Source organism: Pan paniscus, chromosome 17, assembly GCF_029289425.2.
Source record: "Pan paniscus chromosome 17, NHGRI_mPanPan1-v2.0_pri, whole genome shotgun sequence".
In the NCBI taxonomy this organism is placed as follows: domain Eukaryota; kingdom Metazoa; phylum Chordata; class Mammalia; order Primates; family Hominidae; genus Pan; species Pan paniscus.
The window spans coordinates 31,609,032-31,633,242 of record NC_073266.2 but is presented as its reverse complement, the minus strand read 5'-3'; the positions used below and the strand labels follow the sequence as shown (position 1 = coordinate 31,633,242).

At 37.3% G+C, this 24,211-nt stretch overlaps 1 protein-coding gene across 6 annotated transcripts in view; it reads left to right on the top strand.

Annotated features, from left to right (window-relative positions):
• Window positions 1-24,211, top strand: part of ARHGAP28 (Rho GTPase activating protein 28) — a 230,113-nt gene that overhangs the window by 128,277 nt on the left and 77,625 nt on the right. For all 6 annotated transcript variants that reach the window (XR_008621973.2, XR_010110101.1, XM_055102779.2 and 3 more), the window contains 2 exons: window positions 13,034-13,236; window positions 23,397-23,614. Coding sequence is in view for 4 of the 6 variants with exons in the window: in XM_055102779.2 (XP_054958754.1) it covers window positions 13,034-13,236; window positions 23,397-23,614 (421 nt within the window). In the remaining 2 variants the exon portion in view is untranslated. The remainder of the gene's footprint in view (window positions 1-13,033; window positions 13,237-23,396; window positions 23,615-24,211) is intronic.

Genomic DNA, 24,211 nt, shown 5'->3' with positions numbered 1-24,211 from the left:
TCTTAATTCTTCCTGGGATAATAAAACCAGAAAATCTTTTGTAAAAGCATATTTCTCAAAAGGTTACTCAAATAGCCATATGTAATATTCACAATCTTTCCCATTAATTATTAATTTTCATCAATGAATTAATATCAATCCACATTTACCATTCAATTAATAAAACTTTTTTTCTCAACTATGTGATTCCAAAAGTTTGGCTGGAGACAGACATTTTTCGAGAAGAATTCTATAATGGAAATAAATGGGAAACTGTGAGTCACTGAGCAGAATTCAGGGTCAATGAATACTTTTGCAGGTTGTTTTCTGATTAAGAATGCAGCCTTGCTCCAATAGCCAAACCATATTTTCCCACAGAGGCTAGTCTTTATTTAATTCATACAGAGGAGCTGTTTGGACTAGTGGGAGCCTTGGTAGAATTTTGTTTTACAACTCTACTGAAATATAGATATTCTGGTAAGCAGAATATGGGTAATTTTTGTTTTAAAGAGGGAGCTTTAGAATGGAAAATGGAAGCAAAATTAAAACCCTTTTCCAATATCACTTGGCTAGCCATCAAAATCAAAATATTACTAGGCAGCTTCTTGTTTTAAATAATTAGAAGTAAATAAGTGAAATGCAAGATCTTATTTCTCTGTGTTTTTAAAAATTGGATGAAAGCTCAACAGATTTGCTCACAAAAGAGTCTATTCAAGGAATGGCTATCATGATGAATGCTGGCCAGTGGTAGAGTAAGGCAGTAACATTATTGGAAAATGAGTGGACAGGAAGGCTTAGGAGGGAAACCTTCCTGATTTGGGTTATTCCTCTTAGAAAGAGCTTCACCTGACTAAGATGACAGAAAATAAATTACTCTCCATCCCCATGGCTCAGCTATTATCAGAGACATATAGTTTTTTGTCTGCTGTCAGGGATTAGATACTGAGCTCCTTAAAGCCATTCACCTAGACTGTGGAAGAGCTTCAGAGATACTGATGACAAGAACCCCACAGTGTGAAGTGTCAGCCAGTATCAAATTATTTATTTGATTCTCCTTTGACAGAACTTACAGCTCTTGTCTTTCTAATGTTCATGTTGACCATTGGCATTCAGATTACTGATCTGTGCCTTTCTTTGTCATGCAGTGAGAGGGATTTTGAGGGTCCTAATTATGACTGTTGTTTTCATGGCATTTTTAAACAGCATGAAGTGCTCTGACTGCTGGCTTTGCAGTTTTCTCAAGGAATTCATCTGATGATGAACAGTGTTTTCAGTAAACTGGAGAGGGTGAGGTAGAGAACTAATGTCAAATGCTTTCAGTTGGGTGGACGATGATTATTGTCAATGATGTGAATAATAAGAATGTGGATTTAGAATTTATCATATTTTAACTTGGCTATGATACTTTGGAAATGTCTCTACTTACCACAGGGAAAGCTGAGTAAAATGGAAGTCTTAGCTTCTTCTTCCTTGAATGATTTTAAAATAGAAGACATGAATTATTGACACTATTTCAAGAAACTCCATGCATTCTAATAGGTTAACCTATGGGTAAACTTAAAATGTCATTCATGTTTAATAGTGAATAGTGCTGATACACTCCTTTTAGATCAAATATACAGCAGTTGCTTTTTAATGTGTAGTTATCTCTCTATATATAACTTACATAGCCAGTGTATTTGGTCTGCTACACCTGCCAATTTTATTAGTTCACTTTCAAATTTTTAGAGAGCTTTACATACATTTTTAAACATCCATATATTTTATGATAATTATGCATATAGCTCTCTTTGATCTTTACTAAAACTTTTGGCTGGGGATATATTTCTCAACATATTTTATAGTAAAAATATACTCAATTTGATAACTTATTTTGTCATATGCTTTTCAGAAATACATTAAGGGGACAAAAAGGATAATCTCTAATATAAAAGTGTGAAGCCTTATATTTTTTAAGTTAGTGAAGAATATAAAGTATAAATAGGCAGGAGACGGGTGATGGGGGGAAAGAGCATGGAATTAGGCACCAGGAGACCAAATTTTTAGTTCCGTTTCTCAATAATTAGCTGTGTCATTTTGGACAACTTGCTGCCCCTCTGAGATTCATTTTTCATGTCTATAAAATGTGGTGATTTATTCAGGCATTTCTGAAATTCCCTCTCAATCAGAGGATCTCCCTCTCAAGCAGAGGATCTCCAATCCTGGGATCCTCTGTTTCATTGGAAACCCTAGTTATGGCTTTCCAATTCAAAGCTGTTTATGTGGAACTTCGGAAGCAGCCTTCTCAAAGTCAGCCAATGACAACTGATGGAGCACAGAATGGTTATTCTCCAGGGGACCCTACAGAGTTAAAACTGTCATGGAGTGACTCTAAGTGTGGAAAAACCATATTGTGAAAGAAGAAGAATAAGGAAGGTTGATACGCCTTCATTCAAATGGCCAACTCACCCCTCATAGAATTTAATAAGTTTGTACTTGTGTTTCACTGTGGACTTTGTACGGAATAGTTTGAAGCTGAGCTGAAGCGAGGGCCCATGAGGAGGAAAGCCAGTCCCACTCAGGGAAAGCCTGTGAAGCCGGACCAAGCTCTGTAAAGCCCATCCACCTGAGAATGCCCACATGGGACACCAAGTAGGTAGAGAGATTGCTGGATAATACCCTTGACCTTGTGATTCTGTTCTGCTATTATTGAATTTTTGGAGCTGAAGCGAGAAAACAGACAAAAGAAACTGAAAAGCAATACGAGGATACAATCAAGCAGAATTTACACATTTCCTGTCTGAAGGTTAATGACTAGGTAATAATGGCAATAAATGGAGACCAGAGATTTAGAAGAAACAGGGGCTAAATGGCTGCATTCCAGCAAATACATCACAGCATTGGAGAGGCAGGAGGGAGCTAGAAAGTCAAGGTAAATTCTTAGATGATGCTGGAATGGGGGGCTCAATTTTAATTGCTTTGAAAGCCATACATAGTAGTGCTAGCTGTAGCAGGCCCCTCAAAACTACATAATCAAAATATATACTGCAATTTGGCATTAAGCAATAGAGAGAATATGTACTAACTTTTGATATAAAAAGACAATTTTTAAAAAGATGTTTATCCAGATTACTTGGTGAAGTATAAATTCAGAAGCACAAAACCTAGAGTTTACCAAGACTCTTAGAGTGACATGTCACTGAATGGACAGTGGGTAGAATGTTAGTAAAGAGCCAGAAAAAGCTTCTTTTTGCTCATATTCTCTTTTATAGATTCCTTCCTGAGTAGCCCCTAATTGGATAAAAAATATGAGCCCCTGAGCAATGATTAGGTGGCACCAAACTAGTTCTCTACTCATAACCTCAATTTATCTTTGAGGATAATGTGTTAAGAGTCACTTGTGGGATTGACTGAGCGTTACCAAAATCAATATATATGTCAAGCTTATAAATTGCATATTAGTTTTAACACAGACAGAACATAAAACGTTCACATTTAGTGATTTACTTTGCCTGCAAAGCAGACATTTTAGCCTGTTGTTACGTGGATGATTATTAGCCGAACAGGGAGCAAGATCATTTCCTACCTCTGACTGTTAGCCTTTGCTAAAAGCAACCAGTAACCTTTCATAGAAGTGTCTTTAAATCTTTCTCAACCCATGCCCCTTTGGGAAAATTTTTGCCTTTCCTTAAGCATATTTGAAATCTCAAAGCACTTTTAATTATCAAAATTAAAAAAAATAAAAGCAGGGGTAATTCTCACATTTTTAAATTGAGATACAATTCATATAACATAAAATCTACTCCTTTAAAGTGTACAGTTCAGTGGTTTTTAGTGTATTCACAAAGTTGGGATATCGCCACTGATTAATATTAGAACATAGATATTATCACCTATTAGCAGTCACTCTCCATCTCTCCCTCCCTCAGACAAAGATGGGGAAATTTAAGAAACAGATTATATTTCGGTTTGTCATATATAAAGCACACACATACACACACACATATATAATTTATGTACAGGCATACCTCAATATATTGTGGGTTTGGTTTTAGACCTCTGCAATAAAGCTAATGTCACAATAAAGTACGTCACATGAATTTTTGGTTTGAAGTTGTTCATTCTTTCATTGCCACCGTTCCCATTACTTGCATAGTGCTGTACTCAGAGGTTATCCATAAATGCCTACCAACTTAATTACTGATGTGTCATTTTTTTTTTTTAAAGAAAGAATCCAACCCTCCATATTCCCTGCTGCATAAGTAAAGATTTGTTTGCTGTTTTAAGCCTTCCCAATCTACAAACACATTTTTCTGTATTCTTTGCTGCCAACAGAGAGGTTCAGGCAGATCTATTTACCTGTTCATGAAAGCTTTGTTCGCTTTCTTCTTTTCCCCTAAGAGGGATGAGGCCAGCCAGGCAAGTAACAGAGAAAACTGATGAGATGGGAGAAAGATAGAAAAAGAGAGTTGGGAGCCTGAGAATGAAGGCAAAAACCCCTTCTGTGTTCTTGGTCCTGTTAGTCTGAAACTATGGCTTCTTTTTATCATTATTGCCTTTCAAGTGCTTTTTGCAGGACATCCAAGTTGAGTTGTTTATAAACATGTTAGAATCCAAAGATTACTGAGAAGCCAGAGCATAAGAAACAAGGGATTTGTCCTCTTGCTCTATCTGAACGGCCTTCTGAGGAAGCTAAAAGGGCAGACAGCTGTGGAACTGGACTGTGCCAGGGTCTATTCCAGAGAGTCAGTGGTTTCTTTTGAAAGAGTCCTGCTACAGGCTCACTGCAATCAGTATCCACGGGAATTTCTCTAGATGTCCACACTGTGCTGCCACCAGCATCATTCAACGGCAGTGACAAATAATGGAGAACTCAGTCTTCCTCTTCTCTAGTAGAGGGAAGGCAAAATCTTTGGTTTTGGTATATTCTTCCCAAAACTCATGGAATCTGTTCAGTTTGAGAGCAACGTGAAGATATTCCTTGTACATGTAGGTGGGGATGTTTTCAGCAGGAAGTTTAACTCCGTAATGTACTGATCAAAGCCAGACCAAGACATGGGGTTAGGCTAATAATTTGGTAGCCCTTACAATTGAGAATCATTGTGTGAAGGCCAGGTGTGGTGGCTCACATCTGTAATCCCAGCACTTTGGGAGGCCAAGGCAGGAGAGTCGCTTGAGCTCAGGAGTTCAAGATTAGTCTGGGTAACATAACAAGACCTCATCTGTACTAAAAACAAAAAAAAATTAGCCAGGTGTGGTGGTGCACACCTGTAGTCCCAGCTACTTGGGAGGCTGAGGCAGGAGGATCTCTTGAGTCTGGGAGATTGAGGCTGCAAGTAGCTATGATTGCACCACTGCACTCCAGCCTGGGTGGCAGAGACCCTGTCTTAAAAAAAAAAAAAAGTCAGGAGTTCAAGACCAGCCTGGCCAACATGGTGAAACCCCGTCTCTACTAAAAATACAAAAATTAGCTGGGCATGGTGGTGCATGCCTATAATCCCAGCTACTCAGGAGGCTGAGGCAGGAGAATTGCTTGAACTGGGACCCAGAGACGGAGGTTTCAGTGAGCTGAGATCGTGCTACTGCACTCCAGCCTGAGCTACAGAGCAAGACTCCATTCCCAAACAAAACAAAACAAGAAGAGAGAATTGTTAGATGCCACCCACCTTCCTTACGAGGCAGGTTGTGTTGACTATAAATTGTTACTTGAATATTCCCCTTAGTGGGATACAGAGGGTGTCTCATCTCACTCTGCCCCAAATGACTTATTAGAACATTCCTTCCCATTATCAGTTAGGAATGATTTGGGCTGCAAATAACAAACACAACAAAGATGAGAGTAGGTTTTAAAAATAGGCATTTATTTTTCTCACATTTCTGGAAGTCCAGAGATAGGCAGCATCTGGTGTTATTTCCAAAACTCAGTAATATCAAGGCCAATTGCTACAATTTCTTGGCTTTTCTCTCATAATGGGCAAGGTGGCTGCTGCAGCACCAGTCATCTTGTCCACATTCCAAGGAGGGAGAACGGGAAAGAGAAAGGGGTGGCACCTATATCAGGAAAACAAAGGATTTCACTGCAACCCTGGAGAAGACTTTTACTTATGTGACTTTGGCCAGAATTGTGTCAGATAGCCACTTCTGGGCCAAGGGAGTTGGGACAACAGGGTTGGGAATAGACTTGGGTCAGAGAGCAATTCTGATAAATACAGTTTTATTTATCTCATGATATCTCTAGGGACATTTTTATGTACTTGTTATATTTTAGCACCCATGATAGCCACACCCTAAATCTAGCTCTGGACATGCTATCAAAGTAATTAAATTGTAGCAATCACTAACACATGGGTTGACTATGTGCCAGGCATTTTACATGTATTAACTCACTCCTCGTAACAGCCCCTCGAAGTGCATGTGATTAATATCCCCATTTTACTGTTTAGGAAATGGAGTCACAGAGGTTCAGTAGTTTGTTCAAGATTATAGAGCTGTAGCCCGCATTCAAACCTGTGCTAGCTGGCTTCAGAGTTTTTGTCTAAATCACCACACTATATCACTTCTCTGCTATAAAAATATTTACAGCTATAAGCAGTTACACAAATACCTGAGGGGGCTTTTGAAATTAAGAACAATTACAGGAGGGAGAGCATTTGGACCAGATGGGGAAAGGTTGAATTCCTGTCCTGGCTCCACTGACGCTAGTCATTCATTCAGCAAGTATTTCTGCGTTGTTTTCCTTTGCCACACACTGTGTTAATAAGACAAACATGGTTCCTCTATATTCTAGTGGGGAAAATAGACCCCCCCAAAACAAAGTAAGCAAATGAGTGCATGAAGTGTTTATCATTGATGAATGAGAAGCAGGGAACCCCGAGAGCTGAGACAGCGAATAACTGGAGGAATGCTACATTAGAGTGGCCTGGAAAGGGATCCCCCAAGAGGTGGCATTTACATTGCGAGCTGAATGATGAGAGGCATCTTGCTGCAGAAATTTCTTGGGGAGAAAGAAGGTTGCAGGAAGAAAGAGCAGAAAGAGTAAATTTCCTAAGGGAAGAAAGAACTTGGCTTTTTAGAGAAACTGAGGAAAGATTAGCATGCCCAGTGCTAATGCCGTGGGAGAGTGATGTAAAGTAAGACTAGCAAAGAAGTTTTGAGGACAGAAGGTGCTGAGCCTTGAAGTCACAGAACAGAATTCACATTTACTTATAACTGCAAGGGGAAGCTATGTGTCCCCACTTTACTCCCAGTAACTCTCTCCATTGCTGTGCAATGAGACGTACAATACTGGCTTTGGCTACTTCATGGGGTGCATATAAGGATCAAATGATGTAATGTGTATGACAGTAACTCGTTATGTATAAACCTCTCCATAAAATAACAGATAATAAAGGCCCATAGAGTATTTCATAGTAAGAAGTATGTCTTTTAAAAATATTTTTTTAGAATATACTTAACAACTAAACTCGTGGTTACACAGAGCAAGCTGTGCATAAACAAATGCAACTTTTAAAAATATCTGTTATGTTTACAATGTTTTGTGGGAGTTCTGCTACCAGTTAGGATGTAGACTAGTTTGTGACAGACTACCGTTCCCACTGTAGCAGCTAGAAAAAAAAAAGGAATAAATATAAAAATCTATATTTTAAAAACTATGTTGGAGAGCTGTGGATACAAAGAAGTCTAAAGGAGCCAAGTTCCAGGGAAGAAGAACTCTTGTGACATGAGCAGAGCCGAGTGGTCATTACCTCCCTGGGCATGTCTGCTCCCTGAGTTTCTGCAGTTCTGGGCCAAAGGTCATACCTGTCTAGGTGGAGGGACTCTACTGGGGTGAGGAGACACCGGTGGAGCTGTTAATGGCTGCCTGCACTAGCACAAGAGGTTGGAATTTGTAGAAGCTCCAAATGCAGAGCTAGTTCTCCCCACTCAACAACTCTGCCCCTTGGGATTTTTGCTGGGAGCCCTGGCAATACAGGATTCCAGCAACACAGGGGACCAGGCTGTAAAGCAGAGAGAGATCTCTGTAGTCCCATGGTGTTTATCTCAAAACGCTTTTAGCAGGAGGGACCTATAGTACACACAGGACAGATTTCCCCCTTGAAGCATTTGAAACCAGAGATAAATGAAAACTAATGTAAATTGCAACCCAGCCCAGACCCAGCTCAACTCCTGATTGGATTGACATGCTCTGCCTCTCACTCTATCTACCAAATAGAGGAAAAGCCTTGCCCTTTCTGGGGAAACCTTTATTTACTCCAGTTTTCTAGAGTTCTTTTAAAAACAACATCTGCCATCTAATAAAAAGTTATGAAATATGTGAAGAAAAAGGAAAACGTGACCTATAAGCAACTGGTCGTTTTTAAATCAATATTTAATCAGACATATTAACAGCATAGATACTGATGTTAAGAGATAAGATCTTTCAAATAACAATTATAATATGTTATAGAAATTAGAGGATAGATGGGCAAAAATGGATAAAAATATGGATAATGTCAACAGAGAAATTGAATCTCTAAAAATAACTAATTGGATATTCTTGATATGAAAAAAATACCATATTGGAAGTGAAGTATTCATTGGAAGACTTAGCTGACTGAACACAGTAGAAGTGAGGAAAAATGAAGACAGTGAAATAGAAATGTTTTAACTTAAGCACAGAGAGAGTTGGGGGAGGGAAGCAAAGCAGATTATGAAGGACATTTGGGGCAACATCAAACAGCCTGACAGTCATGTTATTGGAGTTCCAGGAGAGGAGAGAGGAAAAGTGACAGAAGAAATATTGGAAGAGAAAATGGATGTGGATATATTCCAAAATTGATGAAAGACATTAACCCACAGATTGAAGCTCAGTAAACCTCAATCAGAATTGAGAACTACACTCAAATTGCTAAAAGCAAAAGATAAAGGTAAAATATATTATGAACAGATAGAACAGATAATATATTTAAAAGAACATCAAAGAATTGTAACTGACTCTCATCAGAATCAATAGACTCAACAAGACAATGGAATGACTTCTTTAAAAGGATTTAAACAAAAACTGCCAGCCTAGAGTTCTATGCCCAGTAAAAAATATTTGTCAAAAATGGAAATAAATTAAAAACATATTCAGAAATAAAGCTGAGGGAATTTGTTGTCAGCAGATCCACAGTACAAGAAATGCTAAGGAATGCGAGAGAAATGCTCAAGGAAGTTCTCAAAAATGAAGAGAAAGGATCTGTTGTGGAAACACAGATATGTAAGGAGGAATGAAAAACTCTAGAAAAGATAAATTTAAAAGACCATGTATTTAGTTTTTCAAAAAACTTACTATTTCAAAGCAACAACAATAATAACTATTGGGGGATGTAAACATCTGAGGAAGCAACATAGATGACAACAGTAATATAAAGGGTAGAGGGAGAATTATATTCTGTAAGATATTTACCTGTTGTGAAGTTATACTAATTCCATGTGAATAGTAATAAAGATCTCTGGTATCTACTAAAATATAGTATAAGTTATGGCTAAAAAGACAATGGAAGAAAAAATAGAATAATAAAATCTTTTCTTAATGCCACTTTGAATTTATGATAATTATCGTACACTTGAAATTTAATTTTAAACCTTGTGGTGTTTTTCCAACAAAAGTTTCTGTGTAACACAATTGCATTCAATTTGTCATGTAATATTTTCCTGGTATTGTTTGGAAATAAAAAGGCAAAAACAGCTGATGAAGCCTAAACTCCATTTTCTCCTAATATGGTGAGGTATGAAGCTGCCCATTAAGGCTCATCAAACTGTTGGATGGGCCTGAGGGTCAAAATTGCGTAATGTTTCAAGAGTGGAAATTCATGGTTCCTTCTCCACCCTGGGGTGAAGGAAAAACATTTGTATCTCTAACCAAAAATGTGAGAGCTCTTCCAAGTGCTCTTATCCCCAAAAATGCTGTCTGACTTCTTTGCCAAAAAAAAGCTGATCATTGTGATTAAAGGATTCTTTGGGTGGACTGTTTCAGAAGGAACCAGTGTGTTACTTAGCTGCTCATGACCAATAATATTTCACATCTGTTCTCCCTGTCCCCAGCAGAGTTTTATGAGGGTCTCTTCCCTGAGATTCCATTAGTAGACCCTTTGCATGAATAAGAAACTATGTACCATAATTGAAATATCATTATTAGCCCTAAATGTATCTTCCCCTTGTCTTCTGTGATTTACCTATTATTTCACAAATTTCATACTTCTTCAAATATTTTCAGTGTTTGGATATATCTGCTTGTTTGTCTAATTTCTAAGATCTGTGATGATATCCAGGTGCAGCCATTGAGGTGGTATTACCGTATTGGCTTGAAAAAAAGTGTCTGCATGTTTTTGAGTCAGGAAAACAAAGCAGTTTATAGAACAATATTGGTATGGTACAGATGGGAGGAAAAGACCTTCCATTTTTGCTTTATACAATTGTATATTAGACGTAAACACTTATACTGCATTACAATTTTAAAAATATGGTCCATGTTTACTATTAAGACTGTCTTTTTTTAATAAGTCAAGCATATTTATTTTTTGAAGGAATTAGCCGAAAAAACCTAGAACTAAGAAAAGTCTTAGATATCCATATACTCTTTCTGAGTCTGGTACATGGAGGGCAGGAGGCTGTGTGAGCAGTGGTAACTTATTTCAGTTTTAAAAGAAGTAGGTGTTTATATACTAGTACTCTATGAGTTTGTGGATGTTTTTCAGTATTAGTCTTATTGCAAAAGGAAAAAGTCTTCAAAGCCTACAAATAATAAAATTAATAATAACTGTCTTACTATCTTGTCAATTTCATAGGTATTTCAACTGCTAGAATGTGTCTGACTTGTTGAACTATAAAGAATTCAGTGAGAATTATCACCCAGTTATCAAACAAAACTAGCTAAAATTCTTATCACACAACACATAAAAAATAAAAGTAGATATTTCATATTTTCCTGAAATGTTTTGGTTTAAAAAATAAATTGGCTATCTTGGTGTCAGTTAATGTTCAAAAATAGAACTAGAGTCAGATACTATGAAAAGATCAATGATAAAATTCCAGAAATCTCTACTAAATTTAGATGCGATTTAGAAATCCAGGAGGATTCCTAGATGTGTACAGCATATGAGCAAATGGAAATTTTTTGGTGTTATTATGGAAACATTATTTTGCCTCTGTGTACTCCCATGAATACAGTGTGCTTTACATTAGCCATGGCTAAATTTGATAACAATCCGCTGCTGCTCTGCATGTCAACATGTAATTGTCCTAAGTCGTCATAAAACCCACAGTGGACATTACTGTGCCATTGGTCTAGTTACCTCTTTCCACCTGGGGGCTCTTGTTTGAGTGAAACAGCTCAGACCATACATTGCTTAAGAGTTAGTCTTGGTCTTTTTGTCCAATTCCACCTGAACCCAAAGAGAAGAAGGCAAGCTTGGAGAAGCTTCTTTGAAAGGAGTTGCAAACCCATACCAACACAAACTCCTCATTCCTCCCCGCCCCATCCCACTCCTATCCTCTGGAAGTAGCCATTCTACTTTCTGTCTATGAATTTGACTACTCAGCACCACAAGTAAATGGAATAATCTAGTATTTGTCTTTTTGTGAGTGGCTTTTTCACTTAGCACAATGTCCTCAGGTTTCATCCATGTTGTTTCTTGTGTCTGAATTTCCTTCCTTTATACCACATTTTGCTTGTCCATTAATCTGCTGATAGCACTTGGGTTGCTTCTAACTTTTGGCTATTGTGAATGGCCAATAGCCAAAACCTATTACGTGGATGCTATTAGCATGGAGGGACAAATATTACTTTGAGTCCCTGCTCTCAATTCTTTTGAGTATATACCCAGAATTGGAATTGCTGGGTCTTATGGTGGCTCTTAATTTTTTTTTTTTTTTTTTTTTTTTTGCTTTAAGAACATTTTATTTAGGGACATATTTAAACCTCTTAAGCCTGTAACATATTTTCTAGTATTACCTACAATCAAAATTATATTTTTAAGCAAAACTGACTTGTAAGGAAGGCAAATTATTTTCCTTCTTTTTTTTTTTTTTTTTTTTTTTTTTGGAAACAGTCTTGCTCTGTTGCCCAGGCTGGAGTGCAAGTGGCATGATCTCAGCTCACTGAAACTTCTGCCTTCCAGATCAAGTGATTCTCCCATCTCAGCCTCCCGAATAGCTGGGATTACAGGCGCATGTTTGGTGGCTCTATTTTTAATTTTTTGAGGAACTGCCATACTGTTTTCCATAGAAAGCTGCCCCATTTTACCTTCCTGCCAACAGTGCACAAGGGTTGCAGTTTCTCTACCTGTTCACCAATGCTTGTGATTATCTGTTTTTTGTTTGTTTGTTTGTTTAATAATAACCACCCTAATGGGTGTGAGCAGTAACTCTTATGTCCTTCTCTGCCATCACCATAGATAGGTTACAGAAACAAACTTTTACTGTGCATATTTTGACTAGTATAAGTAACTTTGTATTTTATGAGTGTGTGAAAATTATTAAAAACATTTTCATGTTAATTCCTCTATGGCCACAGAGTCATTATAAAGTACAGAGAATTTTTTTAGCCAGGTGTGGTGGCTCACGCCTGTAATCCCAGCACTTTGGGAGGCTGAGGCAGGTGGATCACAAGGTCAGCAGTTCAAGACCAGCCTGACCAACGTGGTGAAACCCCATCTCTACTAAAAATATAAAAATTAGCTGGGCATGGTGGCAGGCACCTGTAATCCCAGCTACTCGGGAGGCAAAAGCAGGAGAATCGCTTGAACCTGGGAGGTGGAGTTTGCAGTGAGCCGAGATCATGCCACCGTACTCCAGCCTGGGCAACAGAGCAAGACTCTTACTCAAAAAATAATTTTAAAAAATTAAAAAATACATAAGGTATAGAGAATTTTTTTAAAAGAGCCACCACTGAGTGGAGATTATTCCCTCAAACCCATCTCAACCATGGTAACTCCACTTCTCCATTTGATTTAAACTTAATTAATTAAACTTAATTAAACTTAAATTTAATTTTGTGACTTTATAACATAAAAACATAACCCGTTTTTATTCATAGATATTATTCTTTCCTCAGAAAATCCATTCCTCGCTGCCGAAGAATTAACAGGATGCTCTCCAATGAATCCCTCCATCCTCCTGCCTTCAGCCGTTCCAACTCAGAAGCCTCCGTAGACAGCGCCTCCATGGAGGATTTCTGGCGGGAAATAGAAAGTATTAAAGACAGCAGCATGGGAGGGCAAGAAGAGCCACCGCCAGCTGAGGTCACACCTGTGGATGGTAAGTTGCTGGATTTGTCTTCCTATGTGCTGACTGGCTTTCTTTCTCTGCCCTCTGTTACTCTGTTCATAGGCAGAAATCATCCCACCAGTAGTTTAACCAATGAATCAGTAGAATCTGCCATATTGATGATCTACTCCCACTGATTGATTTATATCTACTGTACTGGCTCAGGGTGGCTTTTATCCCAGGTGACGTGACCCGAGGAGGGCTGGACCTCAACAAAAATACAAATTGATGCCTTACATACTGCTACTTAGGGATGCTGTGCCTGTCTGTTGGTTTGATTCATTACCATCAAGCAGATTGAGTATTCTAATTCTGACAGCTTTTACACTTGTCTACTCATTTGTTATTATTAATTAATACTTGACTATTAATTACTATTAACTAGAGAGAGAAAAATTTTAGCAGTATAATTGTGAAGAAGAAAAATTTGACCTTAAAGCATTTACTCGTATTACTATATTAGATTGTCTTGTATTCCACCAAATAAAAGCCATGTTGTTGTTTTTTCCAACTTTTATTTTAGATATACAAGGGGTACATGTGCAGGTTTCTTACATGGGTATATTGCCCTCAGGTAGTGAGCACAGTACCCAGTAGGAAGTTTTTGACCCATTCCTCTTTCCCTACCTCCCCCCTCTAGTAGTCCACAGTGTCTATTGTTCCCATGTTTATGTTCGTGGGTACTTAGTGTTTAGCACCTGCTTACAAGTGAGAACATGCAGTATTTGGTTTTCCCTTCCTGTGTTAATTTGTTTAGGATTATGGCCACCAGCTCCATTCTCATTGCTGCAAAGGACATGATTTCACTCTTTTTTTATGGCTGCATAGTATCCCATCTTGTATATGTACCACATTTTCTTTATCCAGTCCTCCAATGATGGGTAGCTAGGTTGATTCCATATCTTTGCAATTGTGAATAGCTTGGCGATGAACATACAAGTGCATGTGTCTTTTTAGTATAATAATCTATTTTGCTTTGGGTTTATACCCAGTAATGGGATTGCTGGGTCAAATGGTAGCTCTATTTTAAGTTCTTTGAGAAATCTCCAAGCTGCTTTCCACAGTGGCTGAACTAATTTACACTCCCACCAACAACAGTACTTAAGCATTCTCTTTTCTCTGCAGCATTGCCAGTGGTTTTTTTTTTTTTTTTCGGTTTGTTTGGTTTTTTTTAACTTTTTTGATAGTAGCCATTCTGACTGGTGTGAGATGATATCTCAATTTGGTTTTGATTTGCATTTCTATGATAATTAGTGATGGTGAGCATTTTTTCATATATTTGTTGTCTGTATGTCTTCTTTTGAAAAGTATATGTTCATATCCTTTGCTCATTTTTTAATGGAGTTATTTGCTTTTCGCTTGTTGATTTGTTTAAACTCCTTATAGATTCTGGATATTAGACCTCTGTCAGATGCATAGTTTGTGAATATTTTCTCCCATACTCTTGGTTGTCTGTTTACTCTGTTAATGGTTTCTTTTGCTGTGTAGAAGCTCTTTAGTTTAATCAGGTCCCACTTGTCAATTTTTGTTTTTATAGAAATTGCTTTTGGGGACTTGGCCAAAAATTATGCCAAGACTGATGTCAGGAAGGATATTTCCTATATTTTCTTTTAGCATTTTTATAGTTTGAGGTCTTACATTTAAATCTTTAAGCCATCTTGAGTTAATTTTTGTATATGATGAAAGGTAAGGGTCTAGTTTCATTCTTCTGCATATGGCTAGCCAGTTATCCCAGCACCATTTATTGAATAGGGAGTCCTTTACTCATTGCTTGTGAAACTAAACAGAAGATGGAAGAGTGGGGAATAAGCACCAATAAACAGTATAATTGTCCTTAGTTCTCAAAAAGAGCAAAACTACTCATAGTGGATTAAAAGCATACATAGGTCAGTCATCTCTTCCAGGCCCTGTCTGTCAACAAGCAAATATGTAAGACATCCAAAAAAGACTAAAGGTAGTTTAGTAAGTATACACCTAAGAGTGTTTCCATTAGCCAGTGATTAACTTCTAGACAGTGGGCAGGATAAACTGAAACTTTAGAAAGTATTTTCATTCTTTATTCCCATTTCTGAGTCTCTTTCTCACGACTAAGAAATCATTAAGATGTACCACAATTAGCATACATCTGATATTATTTGAAATAAAATGCCCCACCACACACGTAACGAGAATCCATTCAAGGGAACCATCCTCCTTCAGTGAAATGTATTCTTACTCCTATTACTTGCTTGCTTAGATTTTGCCTTTTCAGATCCAGAAAGACAGGAAGACACAGAAAGGAAAATCCCTATCATCCCTTACCCCCTTTTTCTTACTATCTATCCAGCTAGCTAGCTATTCATATTAAACACCACAAGTTCACAATGATAACCTCCAATTTCAATTGAGCTCCACAGGGCTTGTTGCTGTCTTCCCTTTTACTGTGTTTGTAACTCTCTTCTCCAATAATGATAAACCTGGCTCCCACTCTGTACTTTATATTTACTCATTTGCTCAAACCTAGAATACACAGGAAATATTTTCAGGTTTGCTAACCTAACTGCTACAAAAGCAGACCTACTAATTACAGTTTGTTATTTATTTGCAGATTTTTTCCTTAAAGCATTTGCACAGATCTTAAACATACGATTCAATGAGCTTTGACAAATGCATGCACTCTTATAATCTCACGCTGATCAAGATAGATAACATTTCAGTCAACCCAGAAAATTTCCTCATGCTTTTTCCCAGTCTCATGCCTCCCAATGACTTGCCAACCCTGGCCAGAGACAACCATGGCTCCCATGTTTTTGCATCATTAATTATTTTGGGGTTCGGCTTCTTTCACTGAGCATATTTTTGAGATTCTAGTAGGATATCAATCGTTTATTTCTTTTTACTATTAAGTAGTTTGTTTCAGTTTACTAGGGCTGCTGTAACAAAGTACCACAAAACTAGTGGCTTAAAACAGCAGGACTAGCAGCCCAGCATTAAGGTGTCAAGCTGGGCCATGCTCTCCTGGAAACTTCTAGGGGAGAATGCATTCCATGTCTATCTCTTACCTTCTGGTGTTGCTGGCAATCCTTGGTGTTCCTTGGCTGTTGACACCACATTGTGCCATTTTCTGTCTCCATAGTCCATAGCATTCTCCCTATTTTTGTCTGTGTTTCTTCTCTTCTTCTTATAAAGATATCAGTTATGTTAGATTAAGGGCCCACCCTACTCCAGTATGACTTCATCTCAATTTTTTGCACTTCATTTATCATTTATTTGTGTTAGGAACATTCCAATTCCACTGTATTAGTTATTATAAGATATGCCATAGATTATTGTTAACTATAGTCACCCTACTGTGCTACCAAATTCTGGATTTTATTCACTCTTTCTTTTTTTTTCTTTACAATGTTATAATGTGAATGCTATTCTTTTTTTTATTATTATTATACTTTAAGTTCTGGGGTACACGTGCAGAACGTGCAATTTTGTTACATAGATATACACGTGCCATGGTGTTTTGCTGCACCCATCGACCCTTCACCTACATTTCTCCTAAGACTATCCCTCCTTTAGCCCCCCAGCCCCTGACAGGCCCTGGTGTGTGATGTTCCCCTCCCTGTGTCCATGTATTCTCACTGTTCAACTCCCACTTATGAGTGAGAACATGTGACGTTTGGTTTTCTGTTCTTGTGTTAGTTTGCTGAGAAAAATGGTTTCCAACTTCATCCATGTCCCTGCAAAGGACATGAACTCATCCTTTTATGACTGCATAGTATTCCAGCCTCATCTCAATTTACATCTTAATTGTGTCTGCAAAAGCTTTGTTTCCGAATAAGGTTATATTCATAGATACCAGGATTTAAGACTTCAACATACGTTTTGGGGAACATAACTCAACCCATAACAGTAATATTCCATTTTATGAATATGCCACAATTTGTTTATCCATCTACTTTTAATTTGAGCCTTGTTTACAATTTTGCTTACAATGAATAATGCTGTTATGAGCAATCTTGTGAAAGTCTTTTTGTATAGATATGTTTTTATTTCTCTTGGATGTATGTATTTTTCATAGAATGTTTAACTACATAAGAAACTGTGAAACTGCCAGCATTTTTCCAAGTAGTTGTACTATTTTACACTCCTTCCAGCAGTGTATGACAGACAGTTCCATTTCCACATCATTGCAACACTTGATGCTTTCAGTCTCCATCATATGAGTGATTCTAGTGGATATGTGGGGTATCTCATTATGGTTGTAGTTACATTTTGCTGATGACTAACGATGTTGAACTTTTTTCTTGTGCTTATTGTCTTTTCATGCATCTTGCTTTGTGAAAACTCTTGACTAGTTTTTAAAACTTTTTATTACTGACTTTTTATTAAAACTTTTTATTACTGTATATTCTTGATACAAGTCCTTTGTCAGATATATGTATTGCAGATATTTTCTCACTGCTTGTGACTTGTCCATTCATATTCTTAATGAGATCTTTTAATTGGGTTTGCCTCTGTCTTTTCAGTTGTTTGTTGCTGGCATATAGAAATACAGTTCATTTTTGTATCTTGATGTTACATACTATTACCTTCCTAAAATGATTTTCTAGTGGTTGTCTACTAGATTTCTTAGGATTATCTACATAAGCAAACAGGTCATCTATGAATAGAGACAGTTTTCCTTTCTGATATTTTGTGCTTTTATTTTTTATCTTGCCTTATTGTACTGGCTAGGGCCTCTAGTACAAGTTAAATAGAAGTGGTGACAGCACTTACATATCCTTGTCATGTTCCCAGTTTTACAGGGAACGGGTTCAGTACTCACCATTAAACATGATGGTAATTGTAAACTTTCCGTAAATGCTCTTTACCAGATGTCTTTCTATTACTAGTTTTTCTGGCAGTAATGTGAATGGGTGTTGAATTATATAATGTGCTTTTCTAGTATGTTGGTTCTTTGAAAACAAATTAGTAAAATCTACATCTCCTTTTGTTTACGTTTTTGTGTTTAATTTGCTTTTTTCCTGGGTTCTTAAGATGGAAACCTAGACCATTAATTTTAAATCTTTCATCTTTTTGAATATGTACAGTTCTTTATAAGCATTGCTATCACTCCATCCCACAAATTTTGATATATCTTCATTATTATTCAGTTTTAAATGTTTTCTCAATTTCTTTGTGTATTTTTTAATTTATAAATTTTGGGGTTTTTTTCTAGACATGTTGTTATTGATTTCTAAGTAAATTGTGTTATGTAACATAGTTTATATGTTTCAGTTTTGAAATTTAGACTTATTTTATGGCTCAGAATATTGTCTGTCTTGGTCAAGGTTCCATGTGCACTTAAAAAGAATGTGTTTTACTTGTTGGTTAGTGTGGTGTTCTGTAAATGCTCATTAGATTAAGGTGGTGGTAACTTTAATCACATTTATTATGTTCTTACTAATCTTTGATTGATTTAACAAGTACTGAGAGAAGTTGTTAAAATCTCTAACTTTTATTGTGTATTTGTCTATTTTTTCCTTTTGTTCTGTTTGTTGCTTATAATTTGAAACTATGTTATTGGGTGCATATACATTTATGATTGTTACTCCTTGTTGAATTGACTCATTTTATCATTATAAATGAGCTTCCTCAATACTCTTAGTAATATTCCCTGTCTTGAAGTCTGCTTCGTCTAATAATATATAGTCATTTTGGCTTTCTTAGGGTTATAGGGTTATTGTTTGCAAGATATATCTTATTTCATCCATTTACTCTCTACGTATCTGTCTGTGTTTTTCTTCACAATTTCTTCATAGTTTCTATGCTTACATTTCAGCTATATTGCTTTAATTGGTGGTGTTGCTGTTCAGGCATTTTAATATTCATCCATAACTTATCATAGTCTACTTAGATAAATACTATGCTTCATTCACTGTATCAAATATAAGAATCTTGCAGCAGTAGAATTTCATTCTTCTTCATGCCCAGTGGTTTGTACTATTGTTTTATGTATAACATCTGCATATGTTGTACATACATCAATGCAATGTTGTCATTTTTGCTTTAAGTTGTCATATGTACTTATATTCTTTTAATTTTGAAATAATTCCAAACATATAGGGAAGTCACAAGTACAGTTTTAAAGACAGTTTCAGGGACCATTTGAGAGTAACTTGCCATCCTGATGCTCTATCACTCCCAAGTACTTTAGGTATTATATGTATATATACATACACACTTATATAGAGAGAAAGCCATTCGCTGTATAATCACAACATACTATTAAAATTAATACATTATTTTTATTATATTACTATCATCCAGTCCTCAGACTGCTATCGTTTCTAGATTACCTTTTATGACAAAAAAAGAAACCCTCCAGTTTAGAATCACTTGTTATATTTAATTGAAAAACGTGTTTCTCTTTCTTCTCTCTCTCTCTTTCTCTCTCTCTCTCTCCCCTTTACAGTCTGGAACAGTTTCTTAGCCTTTCTTTGAATTTTATGACCTTGACACTTGAAAATTGCAGGTAATTTTATAGATGCTCCTCTACATCAGACAAGTTGGGTTTGTCTGATGTTTCCCGATGACTTAGACTCAGGTTATACATCTTTGGCAAGTTGTGATGTTGTGTTCTTCTTATGGCATCCTGTCAGGTGGCTCATAATTTTAATTTGTTCTGTCACTGATGATGTCCACTTCAATCACTTACTTAAGGTGATATATACATGCAAGGTTTCTCCAGTGTGAACTTAGTCATTTCATTTTTTGTAATTACTGTTATCTTGGGAGGTACCTTCAAACTGTATAAACATCCCACTCTACACCAAGTTATTTCTTTATATCAGAATGGACTCCTGGTTTATTTAGTGGGTTTATCTTTTACTGTCATTTATTTTGATGTTCAGATTGCCCCACATTTTATCTGGGAGTCAGTTAGGGAATATATATGGAGACTCTAAGCATCCCATTTAAAAACAACTGCTGAAAGCTGTTTTTAACTAACCAAGATTACAGATGTTGCATAGAGCAGGGCAAGCAGTGGAGGTTATGAGTCCAGTCAAGTTAACTGTGGGAACTAAAATGAACTCCCTTTAGAGCACGATAAGGAATACAGCCTCTCTAATAGAGCACTCTGGAAGGTGTTGGTGTTAGAGTGATTAAAAAAAAAGCAGAATTTTTTTCTCTCAAGGAGTTGATAATCTAGTAGAAGAGAAAGTAATTAATGAAATAATATAAATATATTTGGAGGAGAAAATTACTTGGAGGAAGAAGAAACAGCAGTGTTAGGATTGATAGCAATAGGACATGACCTTATCTTGATGAGTTCAGGGAAAAAGAGGCTTTCCTGAGAAAAAGATGTAGAAACTGAGATCTGAAAGATGGGCGGCCAGTAATTATGAGGTCAAGTAGAAGGACTGACATGTCCAAAGACCTTGTGACAAAATAGAATGTTGAGTTTTTGAGGAATCCAAAGTAGGCCAGTATTGCCAGAGAACAGGAGAGGAGGAGAGTATGGTATAAGCATGTCCAGAAATGTAAGCCGTTTCACACTGTAGAATTATTTTTGTTTTCATTTGAAAGGGCTCATTTAGTTATAATATGGATAATAGATTAGAAGGGGATCAAGAATGGCACAGGAGGAACTGTCGCGAGTCTATCACAGCAATCCACAAGAGAGAGGATGTAGCTCTGACCAGGGTCACGGCAGAAGAGATAAAGGAAGGTGGACCTTTTGAGTAGTAATAACGAGGCAATATGAAAAGGCCTTGGGGATGTGTTGGAGTTGATGTGTGAAAGAGAGGGAGATGTCAAGAATGCCTCCTGGTTATTCTCTTGCCTAATTACATTGGATGGTGGGTTTCATGTGTTGAAATACGGAATCCTGAAAGAGGCCTAGAATTGGGAGTGAGAAATACGAGTTCAGGTTTGAACACAGTGAATATGACATATGAATGACAGAGCCAAGTGGATATTGAATAGGCAGTCAGATATATGGAACTGAAATTCAAAGGAGTTCTCTGTGTTGAAGTTATGCATTTGACAACTAGAGTGAGCAGCCAACAGGAGTAATACTGGTATCTGCCCTGAACATTTCTTACCTATGGAAAACATACATCCTACTTAGGCTGCAGTTTAAGGACTTAGACCATCCTCACCTCTGATTTATGTCAACTCCAGTCCTACCAAGTACTCTTTCCTCCCACTCTTTCATTACTCCTTACATAGGTGGAGGGGAAAAACAACTTTTTAAAATTTTAATATTAACATATTAAATACTAAATTGTAAATTTTGTCTTCAGAAATTAAAAGCTTATCCATAGCTTAAGGAAGAGCTCCATGTCATAACTCTTAACTTAAAGGGCTTACTACTTAGATTACGGCTGCCAATCATCAATTCACTTTTCATTTTTTTGTTAAAGGGACAGCTTACAAAGCAAATGAACAATTAAGATAGTAAATTAAATATTTGCCTAGCTAAGAAACTGGGCCTGTAATACACATCAAAGGCTTTGTTTATACACCAGTGATGCAATAATGTAAGCAGAATCCAGTACTAGACTAATGCTTTGGCATGCTGTTTACAAATTAGTCTAATCTGCTCTTTAAACAACCCTCACTTGGGTAATGCCTCCTTAGCATAGTTCCCAGAAACATATGTGTAGTAGATTTTCTGTTACAGGACACTGTTATTCTGATTTCCTTATATTTCTATATATTGAGGAATTTTAGGTTTTCGAATTTTCTTCTGAAAAAAAGAGATTAACATTCAGAATAAGGAGAAAGGTGGGAGAATGAACATCAATTGAATACCGACTTTGTTCCAGATTCTTTGCTACCTGTCATAAATACATTGATTTTGAAAAAAATCCTCATAGGCACCTAATCCTTTTGTTATTATTACTCTCACTGTTGTATTTTTCTCTAATTTGGTCTTGAGGTCTCTCTCGGGTGAGCAGCTATAAACTAACCCTGCTCTGATGGAGCTACAAGGGATTTGGTCACTGATGTTTGCCTTTCACAGGATACCTCTTTATCCTGGTGGGTGGCCTAAAACCTTCATGTTCAACCCATGACTGGGTGTCCCTCTTACAGGAAACTCGTTTGTACTGGCAGATGCTATAAGAAGAGAGCCCTGACTGGAAATAAGCTAGGTTCAGGTGTGTTGGCCAGGTGAGACACAGAGGAGGCAACTCAGCAAAACACATGAAATAAGAGAAAGAACAGATCCCAGGGAGAAGATGGCAGCTCGTCTCTCAGGGCCAATAGGAAGGGGCAGCCATCCGGGACACTTGCAATCAACAAGCAGGCAGGGAACAGGAAAGAGTGAGAGTGAGTGAGGGACCTGGGGACCAGAGCCTCAATTAGGATCCAAGCATTACCCAAGCAGGTTTCCCACCAGGAGTCCTAATTGGCGGGTTTAGAGCAAGCAGGGAGTCGCTCTGTGACTGAGAGGTGGTCACTGCACCTTATCTGTGCAGTTCATGTAGTGGGTGTGGGTTGGTGGGATGAGTCAGGCAGGTTGTATCCAGCTGTCTGATAGGAAGTCATCACCAAGAGGTGATTGTATAAGGCAGATACCTGGATCTGCTATATGGAGCAATTGGGAGGAGTTGGACACCTGGAAACCACATCAAGAGTGACTAAGCCCTGCTTCTGGTATGAGAAAGTTAAGCCCATATTCAAAAGGGATGCCAAGACAACATAAAACTATACAGGTTCACTATACTTATTTTGCTGAGAGGACACTGAGGCCTCGAGATATCGTAAGACTTAGGAATCAGGCAGCTGGTGAATGGTGGCCCTGGCATTTGAACCTCCATGTGAGTGATTGAAAAACCAATTTGTATTCCATTAAGTAATGGTTTTTTTCTATTATAGTTTTACTTTAAATATTCATGTTTTGTCACTTTTTGAAGTTAGTAGGCCAGATATGGCTCATGTTTAACTCTCTAGCAGGAAAATTTACCTTACCAAGTCTGCCAATTACCTTACTCTATTAGAAAATACTTTAAAATTTGACTTATTTTAAAAATACAGTGCAGACTTTCATTCATTCTTGTAGTTCTTTCCCATAATTACTGTAGAAAAAAATACAAATATTATTTACCAATACTTCTTGTCTGATATTCACATGGCATCCAATCATACAGAAAATATTCTAACCCTCTCTTGGTAATGTTCTTTCACAGAAGGAGAACTTGAAGCAGAATGGCTGCAAGATGTGGGTTTATCAACTCTGATCTCAGGTGATGAAGAGGAAGATGGCAAAGCCTTGCTCTCTACATTGACTCGAACCCAAGCAGCTGCCGTGGAAAAGAGATACAATACCTATACCCAAACCATGAGGAAAAAGAATAAGCAATCTATCAGGGATGTCAGAGACATTTTTGGAGTCAGTGAATCTCCTGTAAGTAATGGCTCAAACATGGCTCAAAAGGTGCCTAGTTTGACTGGGGATGGGGTAGGGTGGGGCTGGGGTGGAAAAAATATCAGAAATGTCTGGTTGGGTGGTTCCATTCTAACTTTTTGAGAAAACTAAAGCAGACAGCACAGTGCATATTTTTACAAGTTTGAACTTAAGTGATCATTTCTTATCTCCTGTACTGCAATCTCCCTTAATACTAAACTTATTCCCTATGTTGAAATCAGAGAGTAACTTCTTTGGCAGTGGAACAAGTCTTTGTGGGTAGGATCCGGGGACCCTTTACTTAAATTTAAGCACTGAATGGAAACTCTGTGGTCGGGCAAAGGAGTCCTAGGGAAGTAAGCAAGACCAGGTGGTTTGGTTGAATGGGGGGTGGGGATGAGAGATTGGGTAGGGTAGCCTTTATGTTCAGATAAATTAAAATGGTCAAAAAATGGAAGATACCAGCATTAATTAAGTGGGCAAGAGAATGATTCAGAAAACCATAAGGGAAACATCCCGTGTTTTATGATAAACGGCTGGTTGAAGTTCTAGCTTACCCTTAGCAATTTCGTGTCCACAATTTTACATCTAAGGCTA